Source organism: Scyliorhinus canicula, chromosome 6 (assembly GCF_902713615.1).
Source record: "Scyliorhinus canicula chromosome 6, sScyCan1.1, whole genome shotgun sequence".
NCBI lineage: Eukaryota > Metazoa > Chordata > Chondrichthyes > Carcharhiniformes > Scyliorhinidae > Scyliorhinus > Scyliorhinus canicula.
The window spans coordinates 179,821,812-179,841,313 of NC_052151.1; the positions used below are offsets into that span (position 1 = coordinate 179,821,812).

The 19,502-nt window shown below is 45.0% G+C and overlaps 1 protein-coding gene across 1 annotated transcript in view; it reads left to right on the top strand.

Annotated features, from left to right (window-relative positions):
* The window catches only part of nid1a (nidogen 1a), a 169,720-nt gene that overhangs the window by 31,302 nt on the left and 118,916 nt on the right, over nt 1-19,502 (top strand). The window contains 4 exon segments of the mRNA XM_038801064.1: nt 3,718-3,959; nt 8,382-8,797; nt 14,197-14,346; nt 18,191-18,442. Coding sequence (XP_038656992.1) covers nt 3,718-3,959; nt 8,382-8,797; nt 14,197-14,346; nt 18,191-18,442 — 1,060 coding nt within the window.

A 19,502-nucleotide genomic window follows, 5' to 3' on the forward strand; every position in this document is an offset into this window, starting at 1 on the left:
AATTTTCCTCTGTTTTGTGTTGTCTTTTTATAGGCAGGAGAGGAAAATGTTGGTACAACACTCACAAATACTCCTTAAATTGGACCTTTTAAATCAGCGATTTCCAAGCTCTTCGGCTGCCCAAGCTGTAAACTGCCCCACTCCAGTAATCCATAGGTTTTCATTAAGAATGATCAATGACCCCTTCACTTATCACCTTTCTTCTGTTCCCTTTCTCTCCTCGTGGCATAATTAAAATGTTCACCTTAAGAAGCTTAACTGATGTAGAAGAAACAATAGTACGTATTTACATAGAGCCTTTCACATTTTTGGGATGTTCTAAAGATCTTTACAGCCAATGAGGTTCTTTTGTAGGGTAGCCACTATTGTAATATCAGTAATGTGTTAACTGATTTGCATACAGAAATGCGACTGTGACCAGATAATCTTTTTTCACTGGTGATGGTTTGGGAATCAATATTGATCATGACACCAGCCTAACTTTCTTGCTCTTCTGAAATAGTGCCATGGGATCTTTTTAGTCCACCTGAGAGAGCAGACAAGTTTAAAGTCTCCTCTGAAAGATATCTTTAGTGCAACATTCTCTCAGTACTGACGTTAGCCTGTCAACATGTGCTGAAATCTCTCCATCTCTGACCTGAGAGATCCAAGTTTTGCCTGGTGAAGATGGAATCAATTACTGATTATTATCCAATAAAAGTTTATGTATGTGTTGATGACATTCAAAACATTACCCAATGAATTGGTGCCTTCAGGAAAGAAAGAAAAATAAATGGGTTTTAAATGGCCTTATTGGAATCTGAATAGGTGACAAATTAAATTTTTGCTACTCATGCTGGCAAAATTGTTTGCACATCAGACATGAGTTTTGAAGAGCATTCAGCAGGGCATAAGTATCAATTTTTATCCCTGCAAATATAAGTAACTTCTGGAGAAACTTTATTTATATGATCCATAATATAGAAATATTGGTAGTTGCGGTTGAACCACTTAAGGCGGGAGGGTTTGAGATGATGAATTGACTATTGCACAAAAAACATTAGCACCACATAGGCTGTGGGATTCTTCGTCGGCGGGATCTTCGACAGCGCACCCACGCCTGGGGGTTTCCCAACGATGTGGGGTGGCCACAATGGGAAACCCCATTGGCCGGCTGGGCGAAATGGAGAATTCTGCTGCTGGCGAGTGCACGCCGTGCCGGAAAATGGTGCTGGTGGGACAGAGAATCCCGCCCAGCGTGTTAGCATTTGCTTTTTCTGCCGTGGTAGTACCAATATGGTTAGTGACAGAAAAGTTCAGCTGCATATGCAAAATGGACATTGCAGAAACAGGCCATTTAGAACAAACATCTTTGCCCGTGTTTATGCTCCACATGAGTCTCCTCCCACACGTTTCATCTCATCCAGTCAGTCTAACCTTGTCTTCCCTTCCCATTCTTGTGCTTATTTAGCTTCCCCTTCAATGTATCTATGCAATTTGCCCCAAACAATCCTTGTGATAGTGAGCTCTGCAGTCTATGCACACTTTGAGTCAACAGGTTTCTCATGAATTTGCTTTTGTGTTTTTTTGTTGTTGATGACTATCTTGTATTTATGACCCTGAGACTTGGAATCTTCCACAAGTGGAACAATTCTTCTCTGTGCCTCCCCTAAGGAATATTTTCATAATTTTAAAGACCTTGAGTAGGTTACCTCTCCGCCTTTTCTTTCCTGATAGGCATAATAGTTTTGGTATCATCCTTGTGGAACACTTTTACAATTTATTTTTTGAATTCATTTATATCGCTGGTTAGGCCAGCATTTATTGCCCATCCCTAGTTGCCCTTCAGAAGGTGGTGGTGAGCTGCCTCTTGAACCTCTGCAGTCCCTGAGGTATAAGTAGGTGGGTACACCCACAGTGCTTTAATATCTCTTAATTATTTTTCAGATATGGAGGGCCAGGGCACAGCACTCAAGTTATCAGTTTTTGGGAGTGGCACGGTGGTGTAGTGGTTAGCGGCTGGCTCACGGCGCCGAGGACCCAGGTTCAATCCCAGCCCCGGGTCACTGTCCTTGTGGAGTTTGCACATTCTCCCCGTGTCTGTCTGGGTCTCACCCCCACAAACCAAATAGATGTGCAGGGTATGTGGATTGACCATGCTAAATTGCCCCTTAATTGGAAAAAATAATTGGTGCTCTAGTTGTTCTGAACGAGTGGTCAATTTTTGTTCAGATCACTCCATGGCCTTGACCCTCCCTGTCTCTATCATTTCCTTTTTAGTTCTTCAAGCCTTTGAGATCTCGGCTCTCCTCCAATTCTAACCTCTTATGAATCCCCAATTTCCATCACTCCGCTACTGATGACCATGACTTCAGTTGCCTCAACGTTAAACTCTGGAACCTTCCCAACCTCTCCTGTTTTAAGAACCTCCTTAAAACCTACCATTCTGACCAATCTTTTAGTCACCTGTTCTCGTATCTCTTGGTGCGATTAGATGTCAGTTTTTTGTTTGGGGTGACTTGGAATATTTTATTTTGTTGAAGGGGCTATGTAAATGCAAGTTTTTTAAAAAAAAACATACGAATAACCAGCTTAGAAAGGTAACAAACAAAGGAATTGGGACAGTAAGAGAAATGGGGGCACAAGTTTCTCAGTAAACATTTTCCATTCTCCACCTTGCTCCTTTCTCTTCAGTTACTCCCATAGGAAAGAATGGAGAGACTTGGATTCCCTGAGCAACTGTAAGCTTTAAGTGCCTCCCTTCCTGAATCCTCTAACACCTGACCATCCGCCTTAACTCTGATTACGGCTATGAGCTACAGACCTTTTTCAAACAACAATTTCTTCACAACAAGCCACAATAATATCCTGGGCTACAGATATATTGACGTGCATCTAAAACGCTTGCACTTTACTTCGATTTTTCACAAAAAGCAAGAAAATAATAAGAGAAATTACTTGCAATTCTCTTGCTCCTTTTACCACCTCAGGACATCCAAACTGCTTTGAAGGCAAAAGTAATTTTGAATTGCATTCACTGTTGTAAAGTGTGGAAGTCAATTTGCTCACAATAAGCTCCCACAAATAGCAAGATCATAATTACCAGCTCGCCTGTTTTATGTTTTGGATGGGGGGGATAAATTGGTAAGACACCGGCGAGAACTCCCATGCACTTAGAAATAGATTTCATAGAGTTTACAGTGCCGAAGGAGGCCGTTCAGCCCATCGAGTCTGCACCTTGGAAAGAGCACCTTACTCAAGCCCACACCTCCACCCTATCCCAATAACGCCACCTAACCTTTTTTGGACACTTAAGGCCAATTTATCATGGCCAATCCACCTAACCCGCACATCTTTGGACTGTGGGAGGAAACCGGAGCACCCGGAGGAAATCCACGCTGCCACAGGGAAAACGTACAGACAGTGTACGTCTGTGACAGTGACCCAAGCCGGGAATCAAACTTGGGATCCTGGAGCTGTGAAGCAACAGTGCTAACCACTGTGCCACCGTGCTGCCCAGAATAGTGTCATTGGGATCTGTTACGTTCATTTTCATTTAATGTCTTATCCAAAAGACACCACCTTCAAAAGAGTAGTGGAATGGAGTATCAGTCTGGAGTGTGTACATTGGTCTCTGGAGTGGTGCTTGAACCGAACACCATCTGACTCCAATGTGGGAGTGCACTCACTGAACTACAGCTATTCTGCTTCCATTGATTTATTTTTTTGTGTTACCAGAGAAACACCTTCCAAGTGATTTTGGCTTCCGATGAATCCAGCTCCTACGCTATTCTGCTGTACCCTGAAGGTGGTTTGCAGTTTTATGGAACCCGTTCCAAAGCAGCGAATAATATTGATTTGGAGCTCCCAGCTCGAGTGGGCTTCAGCAGAGGAGAAAGCAGCTTTGTGCTGTTTACACTTGAGGGGCCGTCGTACTCAGTTACATCCAGCAGTGAACAATCTGTTAAAAACCTTTACCAGTAAGTAAATTTACCATTTCTTAATGTGCCGTTGATGCTGTAAAATTCTATCCTGTAGTGATTTCTGCATGTCCAAGAAGAGCAGTATGGATTCTTTTGGCAATTTTTATATATAATGAAGTTCTCTGGAGCAAATGCGGTTTAACCATTGAATGCTGATTACTGTGGTCACAAAAGCTCATTGCCTTTGGTTTTCAACTTCACCTTAAGGGCATGTTGCATGTTCCCTTGAGTTTAGAAGATTAAAGGATGATCTAATTGAGATCTAATTAAGATGAGTAAAAAGATATGATGGGTAGATAAAGACAAACCATTTCCTCTGGGGGGGAAGGGGGGAAAGGAATTTCCAGAACAAGGGAACCATAACCATACAATTAGAGCCAATCGTTTCAGATCACAAAGGATGGTGGAAATCTGAATCACTGGCCACTTAAAAAGCTGCTGAGGTTGGGGTTCAGTTGAAAAATTCAAAACTGGGAAAGGTGTATTTTAGTTACACATTCTGGGAAATAATATTAAGGTATAGATCAAGCATGACCTGACTGAATGACCTCCTGTTCCTAAATTTGCCATTTACTTTTTTAAGTTTTCCAATTAAGCAGCAATTTAGTATGGTCCATTCACCTAGCCTGCACATCTTTGGGTTGTGGGGGTGAGACCCATGCAGACACAGGGAGAATGTGCAAACTCCACACAGACAGTGACCCGGGGCCGGGAGGGAACCCAGGTCCTCGGTGCTGTGAGGCAGCAGTGCTAACCACTGCGTCACCATGCCGCCAATTTACTTTCAATGCATAGTACGAATTGACTCTTTTTCCAATGGAACTGCCACCTACCTCTAGTACAAATTGGTTTTGTTGGCTTGGCTGAGCCCATGGGTTGAGAATTATGGTAAGCAATAATATACGCAGTTGTGATACGTATGAAGGATAATACAGGTCTTTGCAACAGTTTAATTTATTATTCATGTGGAAACAGCATTATAGTGGCAGGAGATGATGTTTCCAGACAGTCCTTTTATTCAAGGCTATGGTATTACACTAACTCCTGCCGCAAATCAGAAAAACACTGGGAATAGTTGCGCATGTGTGCTCAGCCTGCACTCCGGCAGCTGGAGCATACCAACTGTTCTTGATGTCTTTCTCGTTGACAGGTGACAGGAGTAAGTGATTTCTAAATATTTAATTGGGATCGCTTGTTAAGCTGTCTCTCCACCCAGTATCACTTCTGCTTTATTAAAAGGCTGCGATAATTTGAACAAATGAGATTTCCTGGCTAGGCTCTGTCGGTGGTCATGGGATTCTTAATCATGATTTCAAGACCACGATGGGTGTTGATTTTTTTTTTCTTTTTAAATTATTTTAAGAAATGTTTAGTTTTCTTAAATTTTTAACAGTTTGCTGGGGAAAAATATCAACCTGTCATTTCCAGGCATCTTTGTAGTTGCTCCTGGGATAACTATTTGAAAGACAGTATTGCTTTATTTAATCATTTACAAGTCTTTTTACCGGGTTTGGGGGGGGGGGGGGGGGGGGGGGGAGAGGGGGTCTCTCATTGCACATAAAGTTCCATAATATGTTGTAAGGGAGACGGTGAGAAGGCGGTGACCAACTTGAGCGGGAAAAAAAGCATAATTCAGCAATAGAAAGTAGACGTAGTAGCATCTAAAACAATCACAGGCCAGCACTGCATATGTCCATTTGCAGGATGTGCTCCCTTTAGTTTACTAACAGTGCAATAGTATTGCATTTGAAGGTAAATGTACTAGGTTAAAGTGATAGTTGCCCTTTTGCATTTGCAGAAAACCGGCACTTTGTTACATGTTGGGATGACGAACAAGGAAGTTGTTGTTTTAAGAAGATTGGTCAGTGTATTTGCTCCTTCTCCCCTCAGGGATAAATGTGCTGGATAATGAAAGTTCTAGTTACAACAGTGTTATCTCTAGTACAATCTTCATTGTAACCAGATTACATACAGTTCAAGCTTGTTTCTCTTGCCAGCAAGGCATGTTTTCTTCACATCTGGGATTTGGATTCCTGTTATTAAAACCATATTTCCTCCATTCTCAAAATCGTTATAAATCCTTTCAGTACTTTAAAAAAAAAGAAGTAGTAATCTTGTGTGCTATGTAAGAAGTCTTACAACACCAGGTTAAAGTCCAACAGGTTTGTTTCAAACACGAGCTTTCGGAGCACGGCTCCTTCCTCATTCACCTGAGGAAGGAGCCGTGCTCCAAAAGCTCGTGTTTGAAACAAACCTGTTGGACTTTAACCTGGTGTTGTAAGACTTCTTACTGTGCTCACCCCAGTCCAACGCCGGCATCTCCACATCTTGTGTGCTATAGTTATTAAACTGATTATGTTTCAGTTAGTGAGCTGGTTATGTCTACATTTACCATGATCATGCACCTTTTAGTCTACACTATCAATAAACCAACAATACCTTGATGAATAAGGAGATGCAAATGAAATGAAAGGCTTTTTCTGCATATATTAGGAGCAAGAGAAAGAGTAGGCCCACTCAAGGACAATGGAGGGAAGTTATGCGTGGAACCACAAGAAGTGGGTGAAATCCTTTGTATCGGTATTCACCAGGGAGAAGGACATAATGGATGTTGAAGTCAGGGATAGGTGTGTGAACGATCTTGAGAATGTCAATATATCAAAGGAAGAAGCGTTGAGTATCCTAAATTGCATTAAGGTAGACAAGTCCCCGGGGCCGGATGGGATCTATCGCAGATTACTGCGGGAAGCAAGGGGGAAATAGATTGTCATATCCTCTTTGACCACAGGCGAGGTTCCAGAGGACTGGAGAACAGCCAATGCTGTTCCCTTGTTTAAGTAAGGAAGCAGGATAATCCAGAAAATTATAGGCCGGTGAGCCTGACATCTGTGGTGGGGAAGCTTTTGGAAAAGATTCTGAGGGACAGGTTAAATGCACGTTTTGAAAAAAAAATAGACTAGTTAGTGACAGCGTGGTTTTGTATGGGAAAGGTCATGTCTCACCAACTTGATTGAGATTTTTGAAGAGGTAACAAAGAAAGTTGATGAGGGAAGGGCTGTGGGTGTAGTTTATATGGACTTTAGTAAGGTGTTTGACGAGGTCTGCATGGCAGATGGGTACAAAAACTAAAATCACATGGAATTCGGGGTGGGTTGGCTGGATGGATACTGAACTGGCTTGGTTATAGAAGATAAGAGAGTAGCGGTGGAAGGGTGTTTTTCAGAATGGAGAACTGTAGCTAGTGATGTTCCGCAGGGATCAGTGCTGGGACCTCTGTTGTTTGTAGTATATATAAATGATCTGGAGGAAAATGTGAGTGGTCTGATTAGAAATTTGCGGATGACACGAAGATTGGCAGAGTTGCTAATAATGCCGAGGATTGTCGGAGGATACTACAGGATATAGATAGATTGGAAACTTGAGCACAGAAATGGCAGATTTAATCCGGAGTAATGCGAGGTGATGCATTTTGGAGGATCAAATCGAGGTACGAATTATACTGTACATGGCAGAACCCTGAGGAATATTAACATATGGAGGGATCTGGGCGTGCAGGTCCACAGTTCCCTAAAAGTGGCAACACAGCTGGCCAAAGTGATTTAAGAAGGCATATCGCATGCTTGCCTTCATCAGCCGGAGCATCGAGTACAGGACTGGGGAAATCATGTTGTATAAAACTTTGTTTAGGCCGCATTTGGAGTACTGCGTGCAGTTCTGGTCACCACATTATCAGAAGGACATGGAGACAGTGCAAAGAAGGTTCACCAAGATGTTGCCTGGTCTCAAGGTTGTTGGCTATGAGAGGTTGAATAAACTAGGATTGTTTTCACTGGAAAGATGAAGGCCGAGGGGAGACCTGATAGAGGGGGGGGGGGGGGGGGGGGGGGGCATGGTATTTTAGATACACCTAAGCCGGCAGACGGGGCTTCAGATGATATTAATCCAAAAGATGACGCCTTCAACTAACGGTTCAGTGCTCGCTTACTATTGCACTAGAGAATCCTGGAGTGGGTCGTGAACCCGAAACCGTGTGATTCAGAAGTAGGAATGCCCTCAACTGAGCCACAGCTGACACACAAATAGGATACAGAAGCCCTGGCAAAGGAAAGAAAAACTTGTAAGGATGATGCTAGGACTGAGAGGTTATAATTATCAGGAAAGATTGATCACTTTATGAGGGTGATGTCTGAGGGATAGCCTTAAAAAAAAAAAATCGGGTGGCTTAGATATGTTCCCACTTTAGGGGATTCAAAAACTAGATGCCTTAAATATAAGACGGTCCCTAAATTTAATTTTTTTTTTAAAAAAGCAATCAATATTGCTCAAAGGACTGTTTTGTAACATGACAACCTCCATCATTGTGTAAGCAAAAATGTAACGGTCAGTTCTCTCAAGTTTGTCCAATGGTTATTTCAACAGAGACAGTAATTCTGGAGAACGAGGGGTTTGGGTCTTCCAACTTGGTAGCTCTTCTAACCATACCATCGTGCCTGCCAGTGTAAACCTTGTCGATGATTCCGTTCCGGATACATTTAGTACTGCCACAACAATTGACCGCCAGTGGAACTCCTATTTGGATGTAATCGAGAATGGGTCAGACCCAGAAAATGATGTTCCTGAAGAAGAAGAAAAGATTGGCACCCTGCAGGAGGCTGTAGTCTACAGGGTAGCTTCACAGCACAATGTGGAAAATGTGCCCCCAGAAGAACCCCGCTATGAGGAGCAGGTTCCGATTCTCTCTCGTATCGAAGCAAAGCCAGTCCAGTTCCAGCATCCACACTTTCCCCAAGGCAGAGTTGAACTGTTGGACTCAGAGTTGGATGTGACTGGAAATGGTATGGAGACTTGTTGCTGAGAATAATTAATACATTTTTTTTAAATGTTTAGTGTCAGATTGGTGTCTAATCTCCAAGTGCTGTGATTAGGTAATCTCACATGGTCCCACTATTATTAGTGCGTAAAATAGTCTATTAATAGGCGGTGCAGTGGTTAGCACTGCTGACTCACAGCACCGCGGTTCGATCCTGGGTCACTGTCCATGTGGAGTTTGCACATTCTCCCTGTGTCTGCATGGGTCTCGCCTCCACAAAGATGTGCAGGATAGGTAGACTGGCCATGCAAAATTTCCCCTTAAATTGGTTAAAAAAAGAATTGTGTGCTCTAAATTAATAATAAAAAATAACCTAGTAATTTGTGGTGAGGAAGAGATGCGCTGAGCTGCAAATTACCACAAATTGCTTGACAACTTCACTGCTAGCCTCACCAAAAATAAAAACACTTTCTTGTCACGAGCCTTGCCACTGAATTTTCCAAATGTATTCTTTCATTGGATGTTGGCATTGCTGGCAAGGCCAGTATTTGTTGCCCACCTCTAGTTGCCCTTGAACTGAGTGATTAGCTTGGTCATTCTGTGGGTCTAGTGTCACATGTAGGCCAGACCGGGTAAGGATGGCAGATTTCCTTCCCTAAAAGACACAAGTGGACCATATGGGTTTTGCAACAATAGGGTTTCGTGGTCACCATTACTGAGATGGCTTTCATTTCGAAATTTGAGAACCTCTAGCTGCTGTAGTTAGATTTAAACCCATGCCTCCAGACCATAAGCAATTGGCCTCTGGATTTCTAGTCCAGTGACATTATAGCTATGAAAATATCATGAAAATGCAGAATATGCTATGTTATATGAATGAATCTTGCTTTAACATTTGGTTTCATGTCATAATGACCTTGTTAAAAATATGGTTTTATGGGCATGACACGAAATTTTAACTCACTGACTCAAAAAGGTCATAAAGCTGTGACCTCTCACTCCTACAGGTAGTATATTGTTCCCAGAGGGATGTTAAATTTAAAATTTCACCAAATAAAATCTATCTTTTCCTTTCTATTTCCTCTCTCTTATCTAATACTTTCTCTCCTCGTTATTTCTTTCTCTGCGTCTAATTTGACATTAATTCACCCAAATTCCTTCTTGGTTGTTTCTCTGTGTTTGTCCTTAAATTTAGTTGCTTAAGGAGATGCACTGTTGGTCCCCACATTCATGACGTCCGAGTTGCTTATTGCCCTCGCCTCAACATTATCAGTTCACAAGAAAAAAAACAAACAAAAAAAAAACATTATCAGTTCACGCTTCAACACAAGCTATGATGCAGGAATTTTATAATGTAAAAGCTGAGGCAAAGAAATCCAATTTACGGGGTTGTGCTGCTTCACTCCAGCCAGTCTGGCTTTTACTTGTAAATCTGATCAGTGGATGAGATATTTGATATAAGGCCAGTAATGTGTGCAGGTATTGTGGTTCATTCTTTACATCAGAGTCTGAAAAAGGCCACTGATGTGATTTAAAAACTTGAATGTACATTTATTTTCTTGATTTTTCTTTTGCCCGTCTCCGTTTCGAAACTGTAATTTGATTTTCTTTCTGAAATTTGGACCCTCCTTTCACTCGTAGCTTTCATCTTTTTTTGTTAGTTTTCTTTATCCTTTCTTCCCTGGCAGATCCTTTGCTGGAAAATAGTTCCAGCAGGAGAGTGCACCCTTTTTAACCTCACTCCCGTTATGTTCAATTTTTAAAATCTGTAGGCGTTGCTGGCGAGACCAGCATTTATTACACATCCCTATTTGCCCTTGAGATCATGGTGAATTGCATTCTTGAGTCATGTAGGTACTCTCAAAGTGATCCCACTGTGCTGCTAGGAAGGGAATTCTAGGATTTTGCCCCAGTTTTAGTGAATGAATGGTAGTATATTTACAAGTCAGAATGGTGTTTGATTTGGAGGGTCATGATGTCCCAATGCACCTACTGTCCTTGTGGATTCTAGGCATTAAGAGGTTGCAGGTTTGGGAGATTCTGTCGCAAGAGGTCTTGGCCAGTTGCAACAATGCATCTTGTTGATGGTACATGCTGCGGCCATGGTGTGCAGGCTTCTAAACAAGTGGATTGCTTAGCCCTGGATTGTGTCAATAATGATAATCTTTATTAGTGTCACAAGTAGGCTTACATTAACACTGCAATGAAGTTACTGTGAAAATCCCCCAGTCGCCACATTCCGGCGGAGAGAGAATTTAGAATGTCCAATTCACCTAACAAGCGAGTCTTTCGGGAATTTCCGAAAAGTTGATAAGTGTTGAGCTTTGATAAGTGGAGAGTCGCATTCCTGGCTTGTAACTTGGGGTTGGAGAGGCTTTGGGGTGTCATGATATGAGTCACAGAATATCCAACCTCTGACCTGCTTTATCAGCTACAATGTTGAGGCAGCCAGTCTAGTGAATCACTCTTCACTGGTGGCCTCCCACTGCTGGTTTTAGTTTTGTCCTTCCATCCCCTGTGTTAAGGTGACTGCTGATGACTTGACTTTTATCATTCTCATCTTTGTGTTCAAATCTTTCCATAGCCTTTCCCATCTTTACTTAGCTTGTCCTCCCAGATATCTGCACTCCTCTGTTCTCTCTTGTGCATTGCTGATGTTCTTTCTCCCATTATTGGCAGCCACGTCTTCTCGGGCGAACCTCTGTACAGATCCCCTCAAGGCAAACTTAATTTTTTCCCATACCCAGAAAACTCGACATGTCCGAAAGCTACATCCCTGTTCTTTTATGACACCCATTAAAACCTACCTTTGGTCGCCTGTTGCAGTTTCTCCTTATGGAACCCGGTGTCAGATTTTGACATTATGCTGCTGTGGAACACCTTGGGAAGTTTGCTGTGTTAAAGGTGCAAAGTAAATTAAAATTGTTTGACCAAATGACTGTCGAGTCCTCTACTCTCCCTTCGAGATGTTGACTTATTGTGAAGTTTTAGAATTAATTTATAAAACGTTTCCACCAGTAAAAGATTTGACTTTGCTATTCCACAGTGTGGAGTGTGCCAATGATGTAGGTATGGGGGGGTTGTTGTTGGAATCCGTTTAGTATAGTGAACAGCTCTAGGCTTTGCACTCATTTCCTGGAAGACCAGAATCAGGAGCAGGCGAAGGCCATTCAACCCATCAAGACTGCCCCACGGTTTGATAAGATCATGGCCTTGCTCTACTTTCCTGTCTGACCCCCTTTACCCCCTTGTCAATTTGAAATTTATGTAGTTTGAGCCTCCCCAAGAGGAAACATTCTTTCAGTAATCACCCTGTCAAAGCCCCTCAGGATGTTTCAATAAGATCACCGTTCAAATTTAAAAGAGTATAGAGCCAATATTTGTTTCTGTTCATTCATGGGATACGGACATTGCTGGCTAGGTCAGCATTTATTGCACATCCCTAATCACTCTTGAGAAGGTACCTTCTTGAACCACTGCAGTCCATCCTCAACCTTTTCCCATGATTTAACTTCTTCAGTCCCAGGAATCAGTCGAGTGAGCCTTCTCCGAACTTCTTCGAATGCAATTCTGTCCTTTCTCAAATAAGGAGACCTAAACTATGCACCGTGCTCCTGATGTGGTCTATCCAATGCCCTGTACAATTGTATCAAAGCAATCCCTAATTTATTTCTGTTCCCCTTGTAGTAATAAACAACATTCTATTTCCCTTTCCAATGACTTGCTAATACCTGGATACTAACATTTTGTGATTCATGTACCAGGTCATCCAGATCCTACTGTACAGTTCTGCAATCTCTCTCCAGTTTAATAAGATACTGCTTTCCTATTCTTCTTGCCAAAGTGGACTAGTTAACATTCTCCCACATTATACTCCATCCCTGCCAAATTTTTACCCGCTTACAAAACTTATCTTTTTTTTAAATTTAGATTACCCAATTATTTTTTCTATTAAGGGGCAATTTAGCGTGGCCAATCCACCTACTCTTCACATTTTTGGGTTGTGGGGGCGAAACCCACGCAGACACTGGGAGAATGTGCAAACTCCACACAGACAGTGACCCAGAGCCGGGATCGAACCTGGGACCTCAGCGCCGTGAGGCGGTTGTGCTAACCATAGGCCACCGTGCTGCCCTTACAAAACTTATCTTAATCCTTTGGAGACTCTTTGGGCAGGATTCTCCGAACCCCCCGGCGGGCAGGAAAGTCGCTGGGGAGGCGGCGGGAATCCCGCCCCGACGCCGACTGCTGGATTCTCCGGCGCCGGTTTTACGGTGGGAGCGGAAATCGCGCTGCGCCGGCCGTTGGCAGTGGCCCCACTGGCGATTCTCCGCCCCCCCGATGGGCTGAGTGGCCGCCCGTTTTCGGCGGGACCTGGCTCTGCGGGCGGCCTGCGGAGTCCTTGGGAGGGTGGGGGGGAGGCTGGGGGTTCTGGCCCCAGGGGAGGGCGCCCACGATGGCCTGGCCCGCGATCGGGCCCACCGATCCACGGGCGGGCCTATACCGTGGGGTATTCTTTCCCTCCGTGCCGGCCGGTGTAATAGTCTGCCATGGCCGACGCGGAGGAGAACCCCTCTGTGCATCCGCTGGGATGACGTCAGCACACGCTGGCGCTCCTGCGCATGTGCCAACTCACGCCGGCTGGTGGAGGCCCTTCGGCACAGGTTGATGCGGCACCAAGCCCTTCGCTGCCAGCCAGCGCGGCGCAAACCCCACCGGCGTCGCCCTAGCCCCTGAAGGTGCGGAGGATTCCGCAACTTCCGGGCGGCTCGACGCCGGAGTGGTTCACGGCACTCCTCAGTGCCGGTACGGCCCGCCCCACCAGTTGGCAGAGAATCCCGCCCTTTATGTCCTTTTGACGATTTACCTTCCTACCTATATTTAGCATATTTAGCCACCATACATTTGGTTCTTTCATCCCAGTCATTGATATAGATTGTAAATCGCTGAGGCTCCAACACTGATCCATGTGGCATCCCACCCCAGCTTGCCAGCCCATTTGTTTGTCAGTGCTTGAACCATCACTTCAAACAGAGTCACTGCACTGAGTGTTCTTAGTGAGACTTGGTGTGCCAATACAAGTCATGAAATTGGTTCTGTACCCCTTTTCGTGAGATCGTATCAGAGCCATTTACCCTCTCTCCAGCTGAATCCTGTCTTTATCCCTCCTCTATTGTCACATGTATATCTTTCCTTCTCCGAGTGTAGTATTTGGAGTAATACTCTTGGCTCTGACTTTTTATTAGCTGCGTTTACTTGTATGTGTTTCCCTCTTGTAGGGTAAAATTGTAAATAAGTGACAGAAACTAATACCCGTTCTGTGTATCCCACCACCCACTTAGCAACCAAACTCCTGCTAAAGTTGAAAATCTCTGTCTTGTACTCGAGTTCGATCATGACATTTCTTTCTCCCCCTTCTACCAGTTTTCTCGTACAGTACCGAAAGACAACTGACATGTGCCAACAGTCGTCATATCTGCTCGATTCACAGCCAGTGCAGCGACTATGTGGCAGGCTTCTGCTGTCATTGTAACCCTGGCTATTATGGAAATGGCAAGCAGTGTGTTGCAGAAGGTAAGACTGATTTGTTTTAAAATTTTCATTTCAAGACTGAAAAGTTCACTCGTGTGGAAGAAGATTAACGACGATGGATTGCATTGTTTGAATGCATGTTGCCGGCAAAGGGAAGTCACCGAACCCTTTGTAGGTTGGTGGCTTCAGGAGTTGACATCTGACAGAACAAGAACGCAGTCGAAGGTAGGGGGCCACCAGAAAAACAAATGCTTTGGGTTAAAGGTGGAAGTGTTCTTCTATGAAATAAGTTCCTATTTTAAGTGAGCTCTGATTTAAACTTGGAGAAAATCTGCCTATTCCCCAGATATAAAGTACACTAATATGATGCAGCTTTGACAAAGGGTCACCTGGACTCGAAACGTTAGCTCCTTTCTCTCCCTACAGATGCTGCCAGACCTGCTGAGAGTTTCCAGCATTTTCTCTTTGGTTTCAGATTCCAGCATCTGCAGTAATTTGCTTTTATTTTAATATGATGCACTATTTTGTACCTGTTGCCACCTCCGGGTGAACCCTAACAGTGACCCTCTCAAGGTGAACTTGACTTTCTCCAAACAGAGAAAGCTAGCCATGTCAGCTAGCCAGGTCTCCGACTTCGGGGGTTTGAGTCCCTCCAGGCTAATAATATCTGTCTCCAGGCTACCAGGGAAGCAAAGGCCAGAACGTCTGCCTCTTTCTCCTCCTGGATTCCTGGATCTTCCGCCACCTCTGGACTCAGTGCCACCCTTGTTTTTAACACCGTGGACATGACATCTGCAAACCCTTGCCAAAATCCCCTAAACTTTGGGCATGTCCAGAACATGTGGACATGGTTTGCTGGCCCTCCCGCACACCTTGCATACCTATCTTCTACCCACAGAACCTGCTCATCTGGGTCACTATCATGTGAGCCCAGATAACAACCTTAAACTGTATCAGGCTGAGCCTGGCACATGTTGTGGATGCGTTCACTCAACTCAACGCGTCTGCCCAGAGACCATGCTCTATTTCTCTGCCGAGCTCCTCTTCCCCCTTGCGCTTCAGCTCCTCGGTCTGCGTCCCCTCTGACCCCATAAGTTCCTTGTAAATGTCAGAGACCCTCCCTTCTGCCACCCACACTCTGGAAACTACCCTGTCCTGTATCCCCCTTGGTGGTTGGAGCGGGAAAGTTGAAACCTGCCTACGTAGGAAGTCCTGCACCTGCACCTGCAGGTATCTAAATTAGTTTCCCCTCGCCAATCCAAATTTCTCCTCCAGCTCCCTCAGGTTAGGAAAGGTCCCCTCTATAAACATATCCCCCATCCTCTGAATTCCTGCCTTCTGCCATCTCCGAGAGAGAGACACACACACACCCCCACACACACACACACACACACACACACACACACACACACACACACACACACACACACACACACCCCCCCCCCCCCCCCATATTTAGTTTAATTCCCGAAAATTCCCCCAGAATCCTCATGATTTCTTCCATCCCCTCTGCTGGGTCCGATATATACAGAAGCTGGTCGTCTGTGTAAAGCAAAACTCTGTGTCCCCCCCCCAACTCCCCCAGCCCCTTGCGTCTCTCATGTGATTGCCAGCGGCTCTATGGCTAATGCGAACAACAGTGGGGAGAGGGGCGGGCAGCACGGTGGCACAGTGGTTAGCATTGCTGCCTAAGGCGCTGAGGACCCGGGTTCGAATCCCGGCCCTGGGTCACTGTCCGTGTGGAGTTTGCACATTCTCCCCGTGTCTGCGTGGGTTTCGCCCCCACAACCCAAAGATGTGCAGGTTAGGTGAATTGGCCATGCTAAATTGCCCCTTAATTGGAAAAAATAATTGGGTACTCTAAATTTAAAAAAAAACAGTGGGGAGAGGGGGCATCCTTGTATCATCCCCCGAGGCAGCCTAAAACAGTCTGATGTTGTCCTATTCGTCCGTACGCTCGCCACAGGAACCTGATACAGCAACCTGACCCAGTCAATAAAGCCCCGCCGAATCCGAACCGTCCCAGTACCTCCCACAGATATTCCCATTCTACTCGATCAAAAGCCTTCTCTGCGTCCATTGCGACCACTACCTCCACCTCCCTACCTTCCGGGCGCATCATGATCACATTTAACAGCCTTCTTACATTGTCCACCAACTGCCTTCCCTTAACAAACCTCATCTGGTCCTCCCCAATAACGTCCGGAACACTATCCTCAATCCTAGGGGACAAACTTTTGGCCAGCAGTTTGGCATCCACATTCAACAGGGATATCGGCCTGTAGGACCCACACAGCTCCGGGTTCTTGTCCCACTTCAGAATCAGTAAATTGTGGCCTGTGACATCGTCGGGAGAAGCTCCCCACGCTCCCTTGCCTCATTGAATGTCTTCAACAACAGCGGCCCCAATATCCCAGATAATTTTTTATAGAACTCCAGTGGGTACCCATCCGGCCCCGAGGCTTTACCCAACTGCATGGCCTTCAGACCCTCCACTATCTCTTCCAACCCGATCTGGGCCACCAGCCCATCTACCAGCCCCCCCATCCACCTTCGGAAAATTCAGCTCCCCTAGGAGGTGCCTCATTTCCTCCGGCCCAGCTGGGGGTTCTGACCCATACAGCCTACTATAAAACTCCTTGAACGCCTTATTCACCCCTGTTGAGTCTCCAACCAGGCTCCGTCTCCATCCTTTATTTTCCCTATCTCCCTAGCTGCCTCCCTCTTTCTAAGCTGCTGTGCAAGTATTCTGCTTGCCTTCTCTCCATGCTCATAAATCGCCTCCCTCGCCTTTCTCAGCTGCTCCACCGCCCTCCCTGTGGTTAACAAGCTGAACTCCGCCTAGCCTCCGCCAGTCCCTTAAAAGCCCTACCTCTGGTGTCTCCGCCTACTTCCTGTCGACCTGTAATATCTCTTTACCACGTTGGTCCGTCCCTGCCCTGTCTACCTTCTCCCTGTGGGCCCGTATCAAGATCAGCTCCCCTCTAACCACTGCCTTCAATGCCTCCTAGACCACCGCTGCCGGAACTTCACCCGTGACGTTGACATCCAGGTAGTTCTGAATACATTTCCTCAACCGCCCGCACACCTCTTCGTCAGCTAAAAGTCCCACGTCTAACTCCAGTGTTAAAGGTGCAATGTAAATTTTTAGCCCATCCAGCATCTTGAGTATTTCTTCTTTCACTATGAGTTTGTCAATAACTTCCTTGGTAAAGACAGTACTAATTTAGTACCCCAACCATGCCTTCTTCCTCCATTCTTGGATCCCATTTTTGATCCCTAATTGGCTCCACTTACTACATTTTTTTTGCTGTTTATATGCTTGAGGAAGTCTTTTGGATTCCTTTTTATGTTAGCTGCCAGTCTCGTCTCATGCTCTCCTTGTGCCTCTCTGATTTCCTTTCACCGTTTACATTTAGCTTGATTCTTGGTTGTGTTTTCAACCTTTTGGGCAAAGGAATGAGCATCATATTTGAATCTTGGGAGTCTGATTTTATGCTCTGCTGCTGGCGGGTTTGAAGGCGGATGCGGGTGGCCTTCCTCCTGCCTCTGACCTGTCTGAGATTTTACTAGTTAGAGGAGGAAGGGGAAATGTTGGACAGCCATTTAACTGCCATTGTAAAAGATTTCTGGGAAGCAGTCAGGATCGTGGGCAGATTGCCACTGACTTTAGTTGGTAGGGGGGAGCGGGGTAGGTCCACGGCACCCCATAAAATCCAGCCTTCATCTTATCCTTATTTGATGTCCATCACACTCTGTCCAGCTCGATCTTTGGGTAGCGAAAGGTGCAAAAAGCCCTGACTGATCAATCCTTCAGTCAAACAAATTCAACCCAGAAATGAGTTTTAAAATCCGATAACTATTTTCCCCTTTTTATTCTTTACAGGATCTCCACAGCGTGTGAATGGAAAGGTGAATGCGAAGATTTTTGTAGGAACTAGCCCGGTGCCTGTCCAGTTTGAGAACATCGACCTGCATTCATATGTAGTGGTAAATGATGGCCGGTCATACACTGCTATAAGCAGAATCCCAACAGTGCTAGGCTGGTCTCTCTTGCCACTGTCTTCTGTTGGAAGTATAATTGGTTGGATGTTTGCTCTGGAGCAGCCTGGTTATGAAAATGGATTTAGTGTTGTTGGTAAGTAGTTTCATCATCCTAAAAGTATTGGGTTATATTTGTGTGAAATGGATTGAGACTGACTTTGATCACTACCCCATTGGCAGTCACGCTTTTAGCTCCTTGGCCTCCTCCTGTTTCTATTGTGTCTATGTATAACAGCTAGACTGGGACTGCAGCAGGTGGTGAGGGAACCAACAAAAGGGAAAAACATACTTGATCTCATCTCCCCAACCTGCCTGCTACAGATGTATCTGATCATGGCTGTTTCAGTAGTAGTTCTTGTGAAGACAAAGTCCTTTCTTCATATTGAGGATGCCCTCTATTGTGGTGTGCGGCACTACCACTGTGCTAACTGGGATAGATTTTGAACAGGTCTAGCAACTGAAGACTGGGAAAGCATGAGGCGCTGTGGGCCATCAGCAGCAGCACAATTGTATTAAACCACAATCTGTAACCTCATGGCCCAGCATATGCCCCACTCTGCCATTACCACCAAGCCACAAATCAACAGACCAGATCTAAGCTCTATAGTCCTACCACATCCAACTGTGAATGGTGGTGGACAATTAAACAACACACTGGAGGAGGCGGGGGCTCCGCAAACATCCCCATCCTCGATGATTGAGGAGCTCGGCACATCTGTGCAAAAGATAAGGCTAAAGTATTTGCAACAATTTTCATCCAGAAGTGCCGTGTGGGTGATCCACCTCGGCCTCCTCCGGAGATCCCCAGCATCACAGATGTCAGTCTTCAGTCAATTTGATTCACTCCATGTGATATCAAGAAATGGCTGAAGGCACTGGATACTGCAAAGGCTATGGGGCCCTGACAATATTCTGGCAATAGTCCTGAAGTCTTGTGTTCCAGAACTTGCCGCACCCGTAGCCAAGCTCTTCCAGTACAGCTGTAACACTGTATCTACCCTGCAATGTGAAAAATTGTCCAGCTATGTACTGTACACAAGAAACAGGACCAATCCAAGTCAGCCAATTACTGCCCCACTTGTCTACTCTTGATCATCAGCAAAGTGATGGAAGGAGTCCTCAACAGTGCTGTCAAGTGGCACGTACTCAGCAAT